Consider the following 22868-nt stretch of genomic DNA (forward strand, 5'->3'; position numbering starts at 1 on the left):
GCGCCCAGTTTAGCCAGTCCAGCTCTAGCTGAACTTCAGCCCCCAACTCCCCTTCCAGCCCAGGACCAAACTGGAGATTTCAGATGCCTCATAGCACTACCTCATGTCGCTGAACAGAACATCTGGTTGCAGAAATAGTGTTCTTCCAGCCCCATTTACAGCAGCCAAAGTCTGAGACGATGTGCTCTGGAAATGGAAGACAAACAAGTATCACAAAAGTTGGTCCTGGATAAAATCATAAAGTACATTAAACTTGTTTCCAGCACCCTCCCTTTCCTCTTCCTGGCATACCTTCAAACCCATTTGACAAATATTATTGTATCTTCCATTTGTAAGTCCCTGTGGCAGATGTGGGGTGTAAACAATTTGCTCACAGTCTAGCGAGGAAGGCAGACATACATACAACCAACTCTAATTGAAGCCAGACTCTGCGAAGTGCTAATAATCATAGCTAACATTGGTAATTTGTTATGTGCCAGACACTGTCATTTTTATATGCATTGTCTCATGTAATCTTCACAAAAATCTCCTATGATACAGGTTTCTCCATTTGACAGCTGTGGAGGGAAGTTACCTGGCCAAGGTCACCCAGCTAGCAATATTCATAGAAAAGAGGGGAATTTAGATCCTCATAGTCTAGCGGCAAAGCCTGGATTCCTAACAGATTAAATTCTCCTACTTCCCTCAGAGCCATACTAAAAGTTTCAGGAAAATCTCCTGAGAACCAGAATAGGGAGTGATGATTTTGGGGAAAACTTCTCAAAGGATGGGACACTTCAGTGGGACCTAGAAAGATGAGTAGAGTCTGGAGCCCACAGTAAGCATCTTCCAAGTCCCTCAGTGCTTCAAGATCTGTTCTCTCTCTTACCTAAACTACAGGCTAGATTTAAGAGTAAAAAGCTCTTTTCCACATTTTCTAAGTTTCAAGTAGGGAACCTATTTACCTGTTCATCCTGGAGACTTGAAGGCAGAAATCCAGAGTTTGTCTTGCAAGATCATTGGGCCCATTTGGTAAACAGTTTTTACAAATGGCAGTGACTGATCTTGCTTGTACTTGGCCAAACCACATTTTAAGTGTATTTTCTCCCTTGTGTGGTCCTTTGCTTGCTTCTAACTCCATAACCAGTGGTATGCCCAAGAGATATAATGTTTAATCCCACCTGCCTGTGCAGAGAGAAGGTGAGGACTGGGGCACATCCCCTGGTCTGTTCCCTGTGAGCTGCCCAAAATTGAGGACAGCCCTTGAAGTGAAGAAACATCAAACCTCTGGATGGTTTGATGAAAGTGCAGATTGGCTGAGGTACTAGCTTTGTCTTGGTGAGTGTGTGTGTGCTCTGAGGCAGTGTTTCTTATACGTCAATGTGCAGTGCATGTGCATCACTGTGGACCTTGCTAAAGCGCAGTTTCTGGTCCAGCAACTCTAGAGTGTTGGCCTGAGATTCTGCATGTCTGACAAGTTCCCAGGTGGCAGTAATGCTGCCCCTACTTAGGCCACACTTCAACTACCATGTCATAGGGCCATTGCATGTCTTAGTCTCAGGACTTATTTTGGTACCAAATAACCAAGCCCTGCCTCCCCAGACCCCCATCCACTGAAGCTACCACTTTGAGTTACTGATCAGCTATGTCATTGCAGGATGATAGGAAACCTAATTCTTTCATTCATCTGTTCTTTCAGTAAATGTATATCCCAGAATTTTGCCACACAAGAAACAAATCTGAATCTTAATCACATACAATCTGTTATTACACAAAAAAGGCCCTGTGTTGGATTTCCTGAATATCTCCCACCTTTTCTCTGTGTCTCCAAGATTCCTTAAGCTGCTTTCATTCTCTGCCTCCAACCTGGGAAGTACTGGCTGTCCGAGTACTTTGCTGGGTGTCTGGAGTGCCAGCGAGCTGGGGCTAGCAAGGATTCAGAACTCTGAGACCGGGAGCAGCATGGCAGGGACACTGTCTGCACTGCAGAAGACAGGTGAGAAGGATCCCAGACACAAAGGAGGAAAGTTGAGTGCAGGGAGGATGGATGGAATTTCTTTAGGTTTGGAAAATTGAAGGAATGTTAAGGAAAAGAGAAGTTGTTGGAGTAGAGAAGGCAGGAAAGAGTTTGCCTAACATTCTTCCATCTCACAGTTTTTGTGCTGGAATTTCAAAATGAATTTAGAGACCCAGAACAATGGCAGTACACGCCCTACATAAAGAGGCATTTCCTTCTAATCCACAGAAAGGATGTGGACAATTCCTTTATATCCGTGAGGATGTAAGGAGTATGGCACATACTTGTTAAAAAACAAACACATGAAATATGAATTAGAGGAGAAAAGAAAAACAATCACTCGTGACAGTATTTTGGTGTATTTCCTTGCAGTTCCTTTTTCTAGCCTGGGTTCTCTCTCTTTTAGCACTTACTAGACAAGGACTTTGCAAAATTAAGAGATGGCACTGTGATTGTGAGGTTGTATATACAATTTTAAAGCCAGATTTCTAGTGCAGTAATAAAGGACAGGTATTTTCTGCCTCATAGCATAGTCTTTGTTAGCATAATTTTGATAGTCACATAGTTTAACAATGTCCCTGTTATTGAACATTTAGTCTGTTGCCATTCCAGTAAACATCTTTGTGTGTGAAGTTTTTCCATGTGTGGGGTTCCATGCTGAGGATAGATTCCCAGAAGCAGAATGATTGGATTAAAATTTGTAAAAATTTTTTAAAGTTCTTGATTACTGTCAGCAAGTTGCTTTACCAAAGTGGGACCCTTCGTGTTTCCACAGCAGCTCCTGTTTTGCTACATCCCTGAGAGGTTAGGTTGTTTTTTTTTTTTAATAGTCTTACCCACTTTTATGTTGTTTTAGTTTGTATTTGTTTAATTGCCAGTGAATTTGACATTTTACACATGGTGTTTTCCTTTTGTATGCTCTCTCATTGCCTGTTTCTTACTCATTTTATTTTATGTTTGAAATTAATTTATGTGAGCTCTTGATATAATAAATATATTCAAGTTTTTATGCTATATTTGCAACAGTTTTTCTGAAATCTTAGTGTTTTTATACAGAGATTTACAACTATGAATAGATCCAATGCATTTCTAATCTGTGGTGTTATATTTCCAAAAAAGTTTGTGTTGCATTTATTGTCTCTTAACCCAGAATAATTTTTCTAAAGTGCCAAGTAATTGTCATTTTTATTTAAATCATTACTTTTAATTAATTTTTCATTTTATTTCACAATGATTAGAAAATATGGCTTTAATATTTCTGAGGTTTCTTTGAACCAAAGCATGCAGTGAATATTTACAAATTTGTGAATGCTTGTGAATAAGGTTTATTCTGTTTTTAAGATATGAAATTGGATATTTGTAAATCTATCCAGTCATTTCAATTGTATGGTAATCCCTACTCAACCATAATTTTCTATGTGAAATTATGGTGTATGTGCATTAACTTTTATATGCTTTTATTGTTACTTACACGTTTTCATTCCAGGAGAAAGAATAAGCTGGGAATCAGTTTTTATTATGGCTTATTAGAAAAGGATGGGGAGTGGTGATGGAGACTTAGGACTATAAAAAGAAGTAAAGTAGATGCAGAGAAGGAATAGTTCAATAAAGTTTTGAGAAAGATGAAAGAAGAGGAGATAAAGTTCTCAGCATCTTAGACAGCAGAACTTTATATGGCTACATAATTTTAGGAAGTATTGAAGTGTGGTGTGAATGAAAACTATCAGATCTTTCCCTTCCAAATAATAATTGCAGGCCCTAGGTGGCTAGAGCCAAGAGGTGGATCTGGTTGGCAATATTTAGGAGGTGAGGGTCAGAATCTCTGAACTATAAAATTGAAACAGGATTGCTCAAGTGAATAAAGACTCAGACACACATGCACAAAAGACATCTGAAGCAATGTGTTATCAGCAAAATAATTTTTTAGGCATGGCACTGAAAAGGCAGGATATGGAGGACTTTAAAAGCTTCCAGTGAACAAGGATTGGTAAATAGAAAGTAATAGTGCGGTGGGCTTCCTTGGTAGCTCAGCTGATAAAGGATCCGCCTGCAATGCAGGAGACCCAGGTTCGATTCCTGGGTCAGGAAGATTCTCTGGAGATGGGATGGGCTACCCACTCCATTATTCTTGGGTTTCCCTGGTGGCTCAGATGGTAAAGAATCTGCCTGCAAGGCGGGAGACCTGGGTCTGATCCCTGGGTTAGGAAGATCCCCTGGAGAAGGGAAAGGCTACCCACTCCAATATTCTTGCCTAGAGAATCCCCATGGACTGAGGTGCCTGGTGGGCTGCAGTCCACGGGGTCACAAAGAGTCGAACACGACTAAGCACAGTGTACAGTACTTATATTTTCTAATGTAAACTGTGTCAAATGTTCTTGGTACCATCTTTTGCTTAATGTCTTCTTTTTTATTTATTGCTTTTTTGTGTGTGTGTACTTGAAAATAATCATAAGGGTTTTTTCATAGATTTATTTTCTTTTTCTTCTTTCTTGATTGATATAGTAATGGTGGTAGGCTGCAAAGATTGCAGCGCTGAATCCTTGGAATTTATGAATGTTTCCTTATATGGAAAAAAAGTCTTTGCAAATGTCATTAAATTAAGGAATTTAAACTGGGGAGATTATCCTAGATAATCACAGATTATCTAATAAGAGAGAGGAGGAGAGAGACCTGACACAGAAGAAGGCAGTGTAATCACTGTAGCAACATGTTGTGCTACTGGCTTTGGATGGGGAGAGAGGTCCATGGCCAAGGAATGAGGAATGCACAGAATGCCATCAAGCAGATGGAAAAGGAAAGGTAGCCCTGCCCACACTTTATTTTAGTCCTGTGAAACAGATTTCAGACTTGGCAACTTCAGAATTATAAGAGTAAATGTGTGTTGTTTTAAGCCATTGAGTTTATGGTAATTTGTTATGGTAGCCATTAGGAAACTAATACAGTTAAGTATTTAATACATGGATGTGGTGATGGCTTAGTTCATTAACCCACAGGTTTATAGAGTGTATTGAGTCACATGATGTTCCAGTCCAACAGCCACATGCTGTTCCTGTCAACTCGCAGTTCTCAAACAACTATTTAAAGTTGGTACTGTCCCTCTGTTACAAAATGAGAAACCAAGGAATAAGTAGTTAATTGACCTTCCGAAAGTCTCTCAGTTGGTAAGTGCTGAGGTGGAGATTTGAACCCTTAGTTGTTGATCTTATCATTTTGAAATATAGTTCACATACCACGTAATTAACACATTTAAAGCCTATGATTCATTGTTTTTAAACACATTTACAAAATTGTACAGACATCACTATGATCAATTTTAGAACATTTTATCACCACAAAAGGAAACCCTGTACCCATTAGCGTGAATTTAATTAACTTCCATGTAGTTCTTTTCTCACTTTCTATATTTTTGAGTTCTTAATTTTAGTTTGTTTCATAATGACCTGGTACCTATGAAAGTAATTTTTTAGAAAGGGCATCAGTGTGGTAAGAGAGTGACAACCTGTCTAAATATAGATAACTTATCCCCTTCAAGTAATTGGAGGTATCCCTCTATTGTTTTGAGAAGTTTGATTCTGTAAAGAAGTTTGAGGACACTGTTTTTCAGCCTGAATGTTTTTCTGTTCTCTATTCCTGACATAATTTACACAGTAAGACAACCAAGTATAGACTTTCTTTTATATATTTTGCTTAGAAAATAGTAAACCCTCTTGATTTCCAAATTCAGGACTTCTTTAGGATAAGAAAGGTTTCTCTGGTCATAACTTGAATCAGTGCTCATATTTTGTTCATTTGCTTTTCTTCTTCAGTGATTTATTATTTGGATTTCTTATCTCTGAACTTACTCCATCTTTCTTCTCTTTCTTTCTTTCCTTTATTTTTCTTTGTATTTTGACAATATTTTCCTAAGATTATTCTCTATATCTCTGATTCAATTTTCCTTAATTATCTCTAGTATGAACTTCCATTCAGCTGCAATATTTTAGATTTCTATGAAATCTTCTATCTCAGTGTGTTCTCTTCTCAGAGCAACATCTTCTTATAGCCAACCAAAAAATAAATAAATATTTTCCTCTCTTTCCTGCATCATATCTATTTTGGAAGCAGGCTTTCCCTCTATCATTTTTTCTACCTTATTGCAAAATTTATTTAATCTAAGACCTTATCTTTGAAAGAAAAGAGATATTTTCTGTATGTGTGCACAGATGAACGTGTTTGTTGTCAACTACAAATTGGCCCTTGCCATCTACCTCTGTTGTAGTCACGCATTCTGGGAAACAGACTCACTCAGAAGGATAATGCAGATAGTGGAGTGCAGTTTATTACACCGAGGGCCCAAGGCAGAGTCTCCTCTTAGCCAAGGACCCTGACCAGTTTTTCTGAAAACCTTATATATCCTAGGTGTATGTGCCCAAACCCACCCCCCCAAATTCCCTGAAACTAGTCTGAACAAAGGAAAAGAAAGATACAATCAAAGTTAACCCGTGATTCATATGCCTTAAGCCTAGGTAGTTAATAGTGGACAATTATCAATAGGCCTGTGGTCATACCCCAATAAGCATAATAGAATTTATGATTCTATTCAGTTACACAGATAATTAGGGTATTCTTTTAGGCAACAGAGAGTCTAGGTACGAGCCCTGGGGCTCTTCCATCCAGGGGGCCTGGTTTTCCAGTTGGTATGTTATTTCCATAGATACTGGGCATCTAGCTCAAAGTCCACAGTCTGGCCCAAGATGGCGTCCTGCTTTCAAGATGGAGCCTGTTCTGTCTGTTTCCTCCTTCATTGCCTCCTCTTGATGCTCTTATCTCATAGTATGAGCATCATTCACAGGGATACATTGCACCCTGACTCTCCAACCTCCAGTCTGGGAGAATGACATCACCTTTTGGGTTACAAACTTCATAATACATTGTAAAATAAAGGGTCCACAAAGCAGAACCATCAAGGCAACTGTAACAATGGTAAATATAGTTTTCCACCAATCACCCTTCACTGAAGATAGGACTGAAGTCCAAAAAGGAAGATTATCATCAGACATAACTTTTACCTGACCTTACATATCATCTAGGGTGGCTGATATATAGCCAGATAAATCAGGAATATATACACAACATTCAACTTTAATTATGGGTTTCCCTGGTGGCTCAGGCAGTAAAGCATCTGCCTGCAATGCGGGAGACCTGGGTTCAATCCCTGGGTCGGGAAGATCCCCTGGAGAAGGAAATGGCAACCCACTCCAGTACTCTTGCCTGGAAAATCCCATGGGCGGAGGAGCCTAGTAGGCTACAGTCCATGGGGTCACAAAGAGTCGGACACAACTGAGCAACTTCACTTTCACTTTCAACTTTAATTATAGCACAGGTCCCTCTTTGTACTGAAACTATGGTTAATTTCAAGATGATACCAGCAAGTCCTTGTAGCAGCAGTTGATGGTAGAGCTTCATCTCTTTTTCTTTAAGATGATCTTGGTTTCCCGGGGATCAGCAGGGTCCTTTTGTGTATTCCACTCGGCGTCCTCCAGGTCTGCATGCTATGCTCTCTTCACCCTCATGTCGTGGTCCCAGGGAGTAACACCTGCTACTTTAACTGAGGCAAATTTTCTGACACCTGTTTTATTATGGGAGGGGGCCTCCCTTCCAGGTGTTCAAAGGGCAGTGTGCCTTTTAGCTGAATCCCTGGAGGTTTCTCTCTGTGCCGAGAGGCAGCATTGACCTGTGAGCAAGCAGTGCAGTTCTGAGATTTTGTCCTGCAAAGGGAAGAGAGGGAGTCAAGAAGTATTTTCAAATTAGCTCTTCTAGTTTATCATGGCCTAGATGGGTCGCTTGGTGTGTTTGGCTTACCAGTGTGGGTGCCAGCTCCTCTGGTACCAATAATTTGCCACTTGGCAATTCCCATCATCCCTTTTCAGTCTTGATGGCCTCTTCTGCTTTGGCTAGTTGGTTTTGGGCTTCAGTGTATTTTGGAGAGTCTAGCGTTAGCTCAGGTAGCTCCACCAACTTGAGAGCTTTAATAGGGGCTTCACTTAATAGGGTCACCCCCAAGCCCTCAGCCGCTTGTTTAGCAGTCTTATCTGCCAGTCTGGTCCCTGAGCCCAGGGGGTATCCTCTTTTTGATGTCCTCAGCAGTGTATGACTGCAACCCTTCCTGGTTCCCAGGCAGCATCTAATAGGGTCTTAATTTCTTCCTTATTTTTAATATCTTTTTCACTAGCTGTCAAAGGCCTCTCTCTTATACAGAGCCCTGTAGTGTGGCAAAAGCATACCTGGAGTCTGTGTAAATGTTTGTCTTCTTACCTTTTGACAGCTGGAGGGCCTGGATTAGAGCATATAGTTCGGCCCGTTGAGCGGACCAGTGTGATGGCGGAGAGCTAGCCTCAACGATGGCTTCTTCCATGGCTACTGCATATCCCGACAGTCATTGTCCTTGTTTCACCAGGCTGTTGCCATTGGTGTACAGGACCAAATCTGGATCCAGGATTGGCTGGTCCCTCAAGTCAGGTCTGCTGGCATATTTCCTTGCAATCATGTGAGGGCCCACCTTCTCCCACAAGAAAGAGAGTGGCCAGAGATTCAGGGCCTGATAAGGCTCAGTAGTAACATGGGGGTTCTCACATAGCAGTCCCTAGTATTGAGTAATCCAGGATGTTGACAGCCATTTATGGGGGTCCCCTCACAGGAGAGTGTTGACCTCATGTGGGACTTTTACAAACAAATCTTGGCCCAAAGTCAGCTTGGCTGCCTCCCGGACCAGTAAGGCAACTGCAGCAACTGCCCGTAAGCATCCCAGCCACCCAGTGGCAACATTGTCCAGCTGATTAGAGATAAGTCACTGGTCTGTCCCATGTCCCCATAATCTGGGACAGCACTCCCTTAGCCTCCTTGTCCTTTTCATTCACGTAAAGAGTAAACGGCTTAGCAAGGTCTGGCAGGCCCAAGGCGGGTGCTGACATAATTGTATCGGGTTTGAGTTCTATTACCAGTGGGACTTGTTTTGCAAGCCTGCGGTGGGTGGGGGTGGGGGTTGTCTTCTGCCCAGACCTCAGGGAATTGTTGAGTTAACTCTCTCTGTTCTTGACTGTTTAGCCCGTCCAATTTCCCTTCCGGGAGATAGTGCAACCTCCATTCATCTTGAGGGGTTACCGAGAGGAAGAGTAAATAGGTGGTTGAGCCCACTCGAACAGTGGGTCTTTCGTGGGGGAAAAGGTCACTTGTGCCCCCAATTTAGATAGCAAGTCTCTTCCTAACAAAGGTACTGGGCATTCAGGGATGTATAAAAATTCACGAGTCACTTGGTGTTCCCCCATCTGACATTTCCAGGGTAGGCTAGAGACACAAAAGGCTGCATTTATCACCATCTGAGACCTGAGCAGCCTCTGGCTGGGTCTATTGGCGTATAAAGTCTATAGGCCTCGTACAGTCTTTCGCAGAACTCAGAAGGTGATTTGCTTTCCCTTTGAATCACTTCGGAGGGTTTTGCGATACTCATAGCTTTCCAGCCCCCCCTTTTGAGACCTTGTAAAGTAGCCGTTGGATCTCTCTCCAGGTGGCCCCGCCCTTCCTCTGCGTTACAGTCCCAGTTGGGCCCCTCACTGGGGGCGGCTAGTTCTGCCCACGCTGCGGGTTTGCAGTACCCCCAGGTGCCATTTCTGTGAACCATTTTCTGGTCTCAGTTAGGATCCTGTGTCTTTCCTCAGTGCTGAAAAGGGAGACTAGTAGTTGGATTACGTCATCCTATGTAGGGCGGTGGGTTTGAAAAATAGTCTCCACTAGCCTAATCATGGCTCATGGCTCCCCCGAGTACGGTGGAGTGTGTCTCTGCCAGTTTAATATATCCGTAGAGGAAAATGGCTGGTAATAATAGGCTGCAGGGGGCTGATGGTAGTGCCCCATGCGTCCTGACCTGGAGGCTGCTGTAGCTCTCTGAGGTGCATCTGTAGTGGGGTTCTTTCCCCCTGTTCCTTGGCGGAGCGCAGCTTTGTCTCATTGCTGTGTTTTCTCCCCCCTTCCCATCAGTACTCACCGGGAGAGGTGGATACAATCTAGGAGGTCCAGCTGAGGTGGAATTCTGGGGGCGTTGACCAGAGGTCTCCATTGCTGAGATTGGAGCCTGCTGAAACAGCGGCTTTACGAGCTCCGGGAGAGCTGGTGGAAGAGCAGCGGCTGCTGCCGGAACTTCACCCGGCCCTGGATTGGGCATTAAGGCGGCCCCCAGTCCTGGTGGAGCACTGGGAGGCAGGCGTGTCATTATCCAGTATGGGGGAGGGGTTAGGTCTGCTGCTGCAGGTCTGCTGCTGCTGCTGCTAAGTCGATTCAGTCGTGTCCGACTCTGGTGCTGCTGCTGCTGCTGCTAAGTCGATTCAGTCGTGTCCGACTCTGTGCGACCCCATAGATGGCAGTCCGGTCATCCCCATCCAAATCCTGTAGAATTTCCTTTCTTATCATCAGTCAATTTTTGTGCCATTAATATTCTTCCCTTTCCCTTCTGGATACAAAACCTTGTCCAAGTAGGAGGGTCTTGAGCTAACCCTAGCCATGAGTCAATATATAGACATTGAACCAGGTGTCCTCGCTCTCCTATGACTACTGTATAGACTGCTTCCACTATTTTTAAGTTCACGGTGTTCTCTGGTGGCCATCCTACTCCCACAGGTGGCCATTTGACCTCACAGAGTATGTGGAGATGGTTAGGCTTCATTTTCACCCCATAGTCTCCTCCAAATCCCTTCTTTAAATTTTAAATCATGCACTCCAATACAGTTGCCTTAGATTCACTCCCCCGCATCTTGCTTACCTTCTCAGACCTTCTTCTACTTTTCCTTTTCGTTCTGTCTATGAAGTTCTCAGTACCCTATGTACTTCTGATATTTCCTCTCAATGACACTTAAATTGCCATTCTGCCTCCTTCCTAATTGGGGTTAGAAGAGCCTTACCTGCCAAATCCCAGAGGGAGAAGGGGGATCGGCATGTCTTCACCTGCCGGTCAGCACAGCCGAACCAGAACACCGCGTGGTCCAAGACTGTTTCTCCCTTAACTTTTAAAGTCCATTCTGCCTTGGTGGGCTTGATCAGGTGCGGATGAAAATACAGATGGGTTAAGTATCCCACGTCCCAGACCATCTCCAGAAAAGCCAATTCATACTCACTTATGTATCCTCCTCCTTCTAGCCTGACAATTCCGAGGGGGTCAAGAGTTTCATAGCAGACGGGACACCTCCTTGGGGAGGGCAGATTATGAGCACACAAAAACCAAGTTTCTTCTCCTAAAAATCCCCTGGCAATTGCTTGGTAATAATTTTCCCCAAGATGGTGTGGACACCACCTCCTAAATGACCTTCACAAATTTCCTTCCTAAGCCCTAACACGCTTTTCAACCTGTGTACCAAGCAATCGTTGCCACCTGCCTATTCCAGGCTCCTGTGGGTCTGTGCCCCGCTTCTAATCCCTCCCAGGGGAGTGATCAGGCCCCCTCTTCCACCCTACTGGGTGGGTTCCTCCTCACCTGAGCGCTCAGTTCCCCTGCTGCTGTCCACTGCCTGCTAACGTGAAAGGTCCGGTCACTGAGAAGCAGAATCCTTCCAGAAGGGCGAGGCGCCTTCCCCCTCTAGAAGGTCCAAGCCGCAAGGCCTCGGAGTAGTCCCAAATGGGACTTGTCTCCTCAAAGTGAGGAGTTTCCCGGCCAATGCACCAAATGTTGTAGCTATGCATTCTGGGAAACAAACTCACTCAGAAGGACAATGCAGATAGTGGAGTGCAGTTTATTACACCGAGGGCCCAAGGCAGAGTCTCCTCTTAGCCAAGGACCCTGACCAGTTTTTCTGAAAACCTTATATATCCTAGGTGTATGTGCCCAAACCCACCCCCCCCAAATTCCCTGAAACTAGTCTGAACAAAGGAAAAGAAAGATACAATCAAAGTTAACCCGTGATTCACATGCCTTAAGCCTAGGTAGTTAACATTGGACAATTATCAATAGGCCTGTGGTCATACCCCAATAAGCATAATAGAATTTATGATTCTATTCAGTTACACAGATAATTAGGGTATTCTTTTAGGCAACAGAGAGTCTAGGTACGAGCCCTGGGGCTCTTCCATCCAGGGGGCCTGGTTTTCCAGTTGGTATGTCATTTCCATAGATACTGGGCATCTAGCTCAAAGTCCACAGTCCGGGTGGAGTCCTGCTTTCAAGATGGAGCCTGTTCTGTCTGTTTCCTCCTTCACCTCTACAAGCATAGAACCGTGTGCTGCTGTAGCTGCTGGCTTTTAACATCCCCTGAAGGGAGTTCAGAGTGGAGAGCAGAAATGAGGCACTCTGCTCTGGAAAAACTGGCAGAACAGGTCTTCAGATAGATACTTCAGAAGCTGATTTTATGAGCCCAATTCTTTTATCTCCTCATCTAGAAAAGCACTAAATTTCTTCTCAGGGACTTCTGCTTCTTTTGATTAGCAGAAACCTTCTACAAAAATATGTGCTTAATTGCATATACTCCCCCTTCACCAAAATCACATATATACTGACCTTCCACCCAACTCTTTGGAGCAGTTTCTCAAGGCTGTCTGAAATGCTATTTCCGCATCTATATTCCTCGTTTGGCTCCAAATAAAACTTAACTTGCAACTCCCACGTTGTGCATTTTTCTTAAATCAACAGTGTCTTTCATCTTATTCTAAAAGGAGTTTAAGGAAACATTAGGGGAGATTCATCCTAGTTCAGTGTTAGAGATGAGGAATGAGTGGTCTCCCCTTGACTCTCTTAGATCCATCTGGATCCTGGAATAATACAGTCACCAAATTCTAGGTATTCTGTGAGTGGGAAGATATCTCAGTCCTCTACCCATAAAATTCTCACTAGGATACAGGAAAGAACAGTTCTGTTGCCATAGAGTCGTATTTCAGAGGATAGCGAGACTAGTGGTGTCAGGATTCTGTCAATATTTTTGTCCAGAGGCATAAAGACATTCAGGAAGGACCCTTCTCTGGGCCCATTTTCTTGCTTTTCCCCTTTTCTACTGAGAGCAAACCTCCATTAAACTGCAGAGTGAGCTCCTGTCCTACTGCTTAGTATCTTGGCCAAGTAATGCCTTTTTTGGAGAACAATTCTAAGTCTCTGTATACTCCTGGGTAGACCTAAGGTTACCAGTTCACAGAGGCAAAACCCCCACACACAAACAAGCAAAACAAAGCAAGACAAAACAACAAACCCGGGGGCTTCCCAAAGAGTTCCCTCCCGCCTCCCATCACGTCCTGCTTCTCTTCTCCCATAGTGCGCTTAAAAAAAAAATTATTTATTTAATTTTGGCTGCACTGAGTCTTCATCGCTGCACAAGGGCTTTCTCTAGTTGCACAAGCGGGCCTCTCATTGAGACCAGGTCTAGGGTGCATGGGCTTCAGTAGTTGTGGCTCACAGGCTCTAGAGCATGGGCTCAGTAGTTGGGGTACATGGGCTTAGTTGTCTGACAGCATGTGGAATCTTCCCAGACCAGAGATCGAACCTCTGTCCCTTGCATTGCAAGGCAGATTTTTAACCGCTGGGCCACCAGGGAAGCACCCATAGTGTGCTTTGGTTGGCTCCAAGTTAATGAGCATCGTGAGGGCCATCTGAGACCTCTGCTTATTCGCCCTGGTCATGCTGTCTTGTCTCAGAAGAGGTGATGCTTGCCATTAATGTCATTTCTTAATACTAATGCACATGACATTTTTTGAGGGAAAAAAAATAATTTCTTTTGGGATACAGATACAGATTTTCATAAGAATGTGAGAACATATATCAAAGTATTTTAAGTTCTGCTATCATCATACTTTGTGGTCATAAGACTTGGCTTTGTGAGATACTCTGGCAGGAATAAACCAAGAAGTTGGTGAGCAATGGGAAGAGACTAGTATTGGGCTTTGGCAATAGTCCATTAGGTGAGAGATGACGGGGACCTGCCTTAAGGCATTGATGGTGTGTAGGGGAGGGAAGTGGGCTTCTCTGGTAGCTCAGCAGTAAAGAATCCACCTGCAATGCAGAAGCTGCAGGAGATTTGGGTTCGATCCCTCAGTTGGGAAGATCCCCTGGTGGAGGGCTTGGCAACCCACCCCAGTATTCTTGCCTGTAGAGTCCCATGGACAGAGGATTTGGGCAGGTTACAATCCATGGGGTTGCAGAGTCAGATATGACTGAAGCAACTTAGCACGCATGCACACAGGGGAGAGGGATGGATGGGAGGGGCTGGGTTTAAGCAATATTTATGAGGTAGAGTCTGAGGTAGAGGGTGGGTGATTTTTTGGGAGAGAAGGAGATGGAGATGTTAAGATTTATTCTCAAGTTTAGCTGTGAATTATTGGGTTAATACATATTTATGGATAAGACTAGGAATGGGGGAGGGAGAGTGGATTTGGCAGGGGGAGAGAGAGATAATAAGTTCATCCTGGCACATGCTACATATGAGACGTTTATAAGACATCAAGGCAGAGCTATTTTGTTGGTTGATGGAAATTTGAGTCTAAAGCTTGGAGAGGTCTGAGCAAAATCAAGAGATAATGGGAGCTGGAGTTGGAGCATGGAGTCAGTGGTTGAAAATATGAGCATTTAAAGTATGAGTCACTCTGGAAACTATAGGGAATGAAAACAGAGAGGCTGAAGAACGGAACCCAAGGAAACACCAACAATAAAGGGATGGAAAGAGAAAGGACTTAAGAAGAGAGATTCAGAAAGAAAACCTAGAAAGGTAAAAGAAAGCCAAGGAGAGTCTGAACCCGGTAGCCAAGGAAGAGCGTGTCTTGAGACCACAGCTTCTAGAAGTGCCAAAACTTCCAATTAGCCAAGAAGGAGAATGAGAGGAAGTATCGTATTTTCTCTTTTTCTAGCACACTTCCCGCCTCTACCCGTGCCCCATAGTGTAATGTTTTGGAGAGTTAGGAGGGACTCTATAGTATTTCTACACACAGACCCTTAATCCCTCCAGCAAAACCCTTCAAACTCGAATGGTACATTTTACAGTGGAAGAGATGTGGTCAGCTTTGAGAATTTGGAGCTTATGAATATTCTTGGTGGAAACTGACTTAGTGGAATATTAAGAGGTTAAACAGCAGATATTAAGAAAGTAGGAACATTGAGCTTATTACATGACTCAGGAAGTGAGGTGGTGGAGGGAAAGAGAGCTGACTTGAGGGGTGAGTTAGGTCAAAGGAAGAATGTTGCAGACTAGAGTGGACTTGATTATGTTTAAAGGAAAAGAGCCAACAACGGGGGATTCCTAGCAGTCCAGTGGTTTAGGACTCTGTGCTTTCACTGCTGAGCCAACCAAAGGAAGATGGACTTATTCGTTCAACAAGTATTTACTGAGCAAAGAATATATATCAAGCACTGTTCTAGGCACTGAGGATACAGTGGATAGCAAAACAAAATCCTTAACGTCACAGGGTTTATGTTCTGGGTGGAGGTGTGGGGGCATACAGATAATAAGCAAAGGAAAAAAGTAAGATGTATATTAGTGATGACAAGTAATCTAATTAAAGCAGGCAAGAGGATTGAGAAGTCTAGGGAGGTTATAATTTTACATGAGGATTTTAGATAAGGATCTCTTTGGGTAGGTCCTGATTTGGGACTTTTTGTTGTTTCCTGGACCTGGAGGTTTGTTTCCTTTCCCAGGTTAGAGAAGTTTTTAGAGAAATAGCTTAGAGAAGCTATTATATCTTCAGATACGTTCTCTGCCTGTTTCCCTCTCTCTTCTTCTGGGACCCCTATAATGCAAATGTGAGAATGCAATATAGTCTTAGAGGTCTCTTATTTAAACTTTCCTCATTTTTTTAAATTCTTTTTTTGTTCAGCTTCAGTGATTTCCTCCACGCTTCTCATTAGCTGATCCATTCCTCTATATCATTTAGTCTATTGTTGGTTGCTTCTAGTGTATTTTTTAAATATTTATTTGGCTGCCTTGGGTCTTAGTTGTGGCATGTGGGATCTCTGTTATATCAATGGACTCTTTAGTTGTGTTGTGCAGGTTTACTTGCTCTGCCGCATGTGGGATCTTTAGTTCGATGACTAGGTGTCAAACTCATATCCCCTGCATTGCAAGGCAAATTCTTAACCACTGGACCATTAGGACAATCCCTCCTTCTTCTGTATTTTTCATTTCAGCTATTGTACTGTTCAGCTCTGTTTCTTATTTGTGTTTTCTCTTTGTTAAAACCTTCTAACTCCTCACTCTGTTCATCCATTCTTCTCCTGAGTTCTTTGACCTTTGCAATCATTACCTTGACTTCTTTACTGAATGAATTGCCTATCTCCAACTTCACTTAGTTTTTCTTCTGGAATTTTATTTTGTGTCTTCCCTTGGAACATGTTCCTCTGTCACCTATTTTGCCTAACTTGCTGTTTTTATTTCTATGTAGCTGGTAGGTTGGTTATATTTCCTGACCTTGGAGAAGTGGCCTTTTGTAGGAGACTTCCTATGAGTCCCAGCAGTGCACTCCTCTCTGGTCACCATATCTATATGCTCTAGGTGTGCCCCCAGGTAAGCTCTGCCTGTCTTTTGTTTGTGGCAGGCTGACTGCTGTGGATGGTCTGGTAGGTATGGCTGGCTCCCAGTCTGGTTGGTTACCAGGTCCTGCTTTGTGTGGAGGCTACTAGCTCCAGGTTGGTGGGGCTGGGTCACAAAGCAGCTGACTGCAGAACCCCAGGAGTCTCCAGGCTAGTGCTGGCTCAGTGGTGGGCAGAGTCAGGTTCTGGAATAGGGGTTGTGGGGTCAGGGTTCCCTGATCTAGTGTTGGCCTGTTGGCAGGTGGAGCTTGTTCCTGACATGGCTGGCTGTGTGTTCTGGGGTGTCCTAAAGCAGGTGCTGGCCTGCTGGTGAGTGGGGCCAGAAACTGGGGCAGCTAGTTGGATAGCCAAGGTATCTCAGAGCCATTGTTGATCTGTTGGTGGGGAAGTGGTCAGGGCCTAAGGGTTCTCGGGGCTAGTATTGACCTGATAGTGGGTGGAGCTAGAGCCCAAGGGATCCAGGGGATCCTGGATCTCAAAGTCTCTGGTTATAGGGTCCTGAGGGCATCCAGAAGCTGGTGTCAGCCTGTAGGTGGGTGGGACTGGATCTCAGGGTGTCTTAGAGCTGGTGCTGGCCCACTGGTGGATAGGACCAGGTCCCAGAATCTCTGACTGCAGAACCCAGGGGTCTGAGAGCAGGTGTTGGAATGCTTATAGGTGGGGCCAGTTCTTGACACAACTGGCTGCAGGATCTGGGATGTACTGAAATTTGTGTTGGCCTGCTGATAAGTAAGGCCCCCTCCCACTATGGCTGGCTGAGGGGCTCAACTTGCCCCAGAGCTGGTGTTGATCTGTCGGTGGGCAGATCTGGGGCCCATATTTGCATCTCCAGTACCATCCAGTACAGATGTATATTCATCTACTTATTTAAAAAATCTCCACATCAACTAGGCACTTCTTTTCTTTTTACCTTACCATGTGGCATGCAGGATCTTAGTTCCTTGACCAAGGATTGAACTTGTGCCCCCTGCAGTAGAAGTGCAGAGTCTTAACCACTGTCCATGGGGAAGTCTCCAAATAGGATTTTTTAGCAAAGGTATCTCAAACTTAAAACATGCAAAACTGAGATCCTAAGCTTCCCACTCAAACTTGTTTCTCCTACTGTCTTTCCATTTCCGCTCAAGGCCACTCCATCCTAGTTTTTGGAAGGCCCAAAACCTTGGAATCAAATTTACTTCTCTCTTTGCTTTCCATCCATATCCAGTCAGGAAATACTGTTGGCTCTCCCTTCAAAATCCAATCACTTCTTGGAAAAGTTCTCAAGATGATGGAGTAGGATGCTCATATCCTCCCAAAGGCACACAAAAATTACAAGTATTTACAGAGCAACTATTGATGAGAAAGGCCAGAACCCTCCAGAAAAGATCTTCAACAATAAAGATATAAGGAAGGAACTACAGCAAGATGGGTTGGAAGGGCAGAAACACAGTATTGTCAAGACCCATGCCTCTAGGTTGGTGACCCCTAGGTGGGTGGCCCCCAAATGAAAGAATAACCACAGTTACAGAGGTTTTCCCCCAAAAGTGAGGGATCTGAGCCCCACGTGGGACACCCCAGCTGCAGGTCCTGTCCTGGAAAAGTGAGCCCCCAGAGTAATTGGCTTTGAAAACCAGCAAGGCTTACTTTGGAGAGACCCAGAGAGCTTGTGGCTCAGACAATAAATAATCCGCCTGCATTGCAGGAGACCTGGGTTTGATCTCTGGGTTGGGAAGATTCCCCTGGAGAAGGGAATACTCCAGTATTCTTGCCTGGGAAATCCCATGGACAGAGGGGCCTGGTGGGCTACAGTCCATGAGATTGCAAAGAGTCGGACATGACAGCGACTAACACTTTCTCTACCTTATTAGTCTTAGGACCTAGCCCCAGCCCTGCTTCATTCATGCCTGTAAGCATGAATACTGGAATGCCTTGGGCCAAGCGACTAGGCAAGCAGGGACACAGCCCCACCCACAGCAGGCAGGCTGCCTTAAGATCCCCTGAGTCCAGAGCCATCTCCGACACAGCCCTGTGCACCAGAGGTCCCAGGACCTAGCCTCACACACTAGTGTGTAGGCACCAGCCCCAGGAAAACCACAGCTCTGCATCTGCCATGGAAGGACCCAGCCCACCACAAACAGGTAGTCACCATCCCCGGGTGTGTTAGGTGGTGTTGAAACTCAGCAAGTGCAATTGGATGAGACCATCATGGAAGTGCAGATAGAAAAGCGTTCCAAGGACGGAGCCTTGAAATGCTACAGATTTAATGACTGGGAACAAGAAGAGAAATCATCAAAGAAGATAGAGAAAGTGTGTATATGTGTGTGTTTGTGTTGGGGTGGGGGGAGGGGATAAAGGAGAGTATGTTGTCCTGAGAGCCAAGTAAAGAAAGTGTGTTAAGAGGAGAAAGGGACTTTCCTGGTGGTTCAGTGGTTGGTAATCTGCCTGCCAGTGCAGGGGACATGGTTCGATCCCTGGTCTAGGAAGATTTCAGGTACCACAGAGCAACGAAGCCCATGCACCCCAACTATGGAGCCTGCACTCTGGAGCCGGCAAGCGGCAGCCACTGAGTTGCCACAACTACTGAAGCCTGCGCACCCTAGGGCCTGTGCTCTGCAATAGCAGAAGCCTGCGAACTGCGACTAGAGGGTAACCCCTGCTCACCACAACTAGAGAAAGCCAACAAAGACCCAGCACAGCCAAAAATAAAATAAAATAAATAAATAAATAAATATTTTTTTTTAAGGAAGAGGAGGAAGTGGTTGGCTGGATCTAATGCTGCTCATGGGTCACATAAAGTGAAACTGAGAAGTGACCATTGCATTTAGCACAGTGGAGGTCCATGGTGATCTCCACAAGAGCCTGTTTGGTGGAGTGCTGGGAGCCAAATTCTCATTGGACTTCATCCTGTTGCTTCTCCTCTCCTCTTCCTCTTCCCTGAACTAAAGAGGAATCAGTGATATCTGGAGAACGTGGTTGAGTGTGAGAGGGGCATGGTTCGTCAAAGAAGATTCAGAGTCCTGCTACCAGAAGAAGGGGAAACAGATTCTTGGCAGACATTACAGCAAATGTTCACTTTAGCTAGAAATAGCCTGTTTCTGTCCTGGGTATCCTATTTACATCTTCTACCATGAGCTCTCTGTAAAGGGGAAAGGAAACTTTTATAGGAAGATTTATAACTTGGTGCTGATAAACCATCCATATGGCAGTCATTTTCTTTGAAAGGCAGAGGCCCTACAGGACCAAGAAGTGTGTACTCTTTTACAAATATGTCTTTCTCAGTAAGCTCACTCCAGGATTCAGACTATGAAGACAGCCCAAACACCAGGCTCCCAGTCACTGTTGCACTTTCCAAAACTGCCTTATGGTTTCATATGGTATATCTGTTTGCAAAATCCAATGATTTGGAGAATTATGCACCCTAAGACAAAATAAGGGCAGGATAGGAGTGGAGAAAGCGTCAGTTGCTCAGTCCTGTCTGACTCTTTGCAACTCCATGGACTGCAGCCCACCAGACACCCCTGTCCATGGGATTTCCCGGTGGAGTGCCATTCCCTTCTCCAGGGGATCTTCTTGACCCCGGGATTGAACCCGGGTCTCCTGCAGGAAATCACAGTTCAAGTGTGGTCTAGATATTTCTGCATTTGGCATTTTAAGAAGACTCAATGAATGTTCATGCTGGAAGGCCACTTGAGTATTCTCAGATCTCTTCATTAAAATATAATTAATTGTATTTTTGTCTTTAAAATTACACAAATGATACAAGTTTTTTTTTTACAGAAAATTTGGGATACGTAAAGAACAAATAAGAAAACAAAAATCCTCTGTAAACTCACTGTTCATACATCTTTGTTATTTAACTTCCCTTTTATTCTGGTTTTCTCCTACTTACTGTTATTACATATTTTTTAAAAACTTGGAGCCATGTTATCCATACTGATTGTGATCTTATATTTTACTTTATAATTTGCTAGGACAAGCAAATTGTTTTTGGGTAAGTTTTTTTTAATTAATTTATTTATTTTTGGCTGTGCTGGGTCTTCATTGCTGTGATGGGCTTTCTCTAGCTGCACCGAGCAGGGGCTACTCAAGTTGTGGTGCGTGGGCTTCTCATTTCATTGTCTTCTTCTGTTGTGGTGCACGGGTTCTAGGGTGCACGGGCTCCAGTAGTCATGATGGATGGGTTTAGTTGCACCTCAGCAAGTAGAATCTTCCCAGACCAGGGATCAAATCCTTGTCTTCTGCACTGGCAGGCAGAGTCTTAACCACTGGACCACCAGGGAAGTCCACCATGATTTTTAATGACCATATATAGTATTCCATTATTTGAACATATACCATATATGTATTTAACCATTACCTTTTGTGGAATATTTAGGAAATTTCCAAACATTTTACTATTACAAAAACTGCTGTGGGTCATCTCACAAGATTTCTTCAGGATAAATTCCTAAAAGTAGAATTTGTAAATTGATCTTCAAATTACAGCAGTATCTGAGTGACAGAAGTATTGAAGTCCTGAGTTGGGAAGGAATGTGCCCAAGCCACCTTGTCAGTGGCTGAGTGTTTTGGAGTCCAGCTGCCCTGTCTTTTGAAAGACCCCTTTCCTTGACACCATGCCTCCTGTTACATTTAGCTCCTTGTTAGTGATGTCCTGCAGAACCTCTTGACTTTGATGACATATACTTTTTTCCTGCAAACTCTACAGCTCCCACTCATGCCAAACTAGTCCTCTAATTCATCTGTGCGCATGAACTCTGAGAAATTAGAGACACTTTTTTTTCATGGGAGACGATGGTACTCCTCAGGTGCCTTTCCCCTTTGGGGCTGTAAACGTTTCTTCATTAGTCAAGAGCCATACCCCCTGGACATTCCTTCACACACATGAAGGTTGTACTGGTGGCTCTTCTGTAACTGAGAAACTTTTAAAAGGCATTGGCAGTTTGGCCAGTTCTTAACCTAAGAGACCTTCCCCAATTGACAAATAAATTTATTAGGTTGAAAAAAAATTTATTAGGTTGAAACTTTTGAAACTGACAGTTTTGTAAGATCAAAAATTGTCAGTTATTGGCACTTTCTTATGATTCATCCTAATATGTAAAATGATCTTAGATGTCAAGGAAACATACCAGTTGCATATCTCAGAATATCCCCAAGACAGATTCTAGAAGGTCTTCCACTGACTCCTAAACACCCAACGAAGGCTGCATTTCTCACATATCAATAGGAAAAGTTTTTCATTTAAAAAAAATGTCCATGTTGTTGAAGAGGTGGGAAAACTAATATTTCCAAATTGTTGGCCAGAATGAAGTGGGTAAGCTTTTCTAGAGGGAAATGTGACTATAATTATTCAAAACCTTAAAAATGTGTGCACTTTGACCCAGCACATCTACTAAGCACATCAAAACTTACCCTAAGTGAAGCAACTTGGATATGTGCATAGATGTACCTTCAAGGATACTTATTAGAGCATGGTTTGTGATCGTGAACAATTAGAAATAACATAAAGTAATGTATATGCCTAGGTGAAACAATCAAATAATTAAATAATATAGTAAAAGAATTTCCAAGGACAAGAGGAAAAAAAGCATTGTTAAGAAAAAAACAAGTTATAAAGTTGAACAATCAAGACCCATTTTGTTAAAAAATTTATAAATGTAGACATTAAATATACACAGGAGGAAGACTGGCAAGATATATAATGAAATATTAAAATGACTTATGAGTACTCAAAAGAGAGTGGATTTTTATTTTCCTCTTTTATTTCTGTATTTCCTAAATTTTTAAAAGTAAGCATATAATATTTTGCAATCACAAAAATTGTTGTGGAAAATTTTTAATGTTAAATGGAAAGTAACTTACTGACTACTAAATAATTAAGCAGGTAAGAAATAAATCTAAATTTCAAATAACAGATGAAAGTAGGAATGAAAAGGAAATGAAAAAATTATATTGGATTAAAAAAGAACAGGTGTTTGCAAAACTGAAAACCACTAAACTTTTAGTGTCAGAATAGTAAGATTGGCTACAATTCTCCTTTGTCTGCCTTGTAAATGAAGTTTCCCAGCACAGATCAACAGCTCCACTAGGTAACATGAGGACATCAAATAAGTCTCAAAGAATTACAGATCTTGATAATCAACTAGTTCAGTGGCTACAGGAGTTTTTTAATTTGATGGACTGGCAGGATTTCTCTTTAAGAAGTCAATATCAATTTTTATCAAAGTAATACATGCTTATAATTAAAGTGAAGTGAAAGCCATTTAGTTCTGTCCCACTCTTTGCATAGTCCATGGAATACTGGAATGCATGGCCTTTCCCTTACTCCAGGGGATCTTCCCTAGCCAGGGATCGAACCCAGGTTTTCCGCATTGC

The 22868-nt window shown here is 43.2% G+C and overlaps 1 protein-coding gene across 2 annotated transcripts in view; it reads left to right on the forward strand.

Annotated features, from left to right (window-relative positions):
* Nucleotides 1–1816: 1816 nt before the first annotated feature.
* LOC133070281 (ectonucleoside triphosphate diphosphohydrolase 1) overlaps nucleotides 1817–22868 on the forward strand; it is a 198637-nt gene continuing 177585 nt past the window's right edge. The window contains exon 1 of one of the 2 annotated variants that reach the window (XM_061162257.1): nucleotides 1817–1975. In XM_061162257.1, the coding sequence (XP_061018240.1) occupies nucleotides 1942–1975 (34 nt within the window). In that variant the 5' untranslated portion in view covers nucleotides 1817–1941. The remainder of the gene's footprint in view (nucleotides 1976–22868) is intronic. The other variant, XM_061162255.1, reaches the window with a different exon arrangement.

This window comes from Dama dama, chromosome 15, assembly GCF_033118175.1.
Source record: "Dama dama isolate Ldn47 chromosome 15, ASM3311817v1, whole genome shotgun sequence".
In the NCBI taxonomy this organism is placed as follows: Eukaryota; Metazoa; Chordata; class Mammalia; order Artiodactyla; family Cervidae; genus Dama; species Dama dama.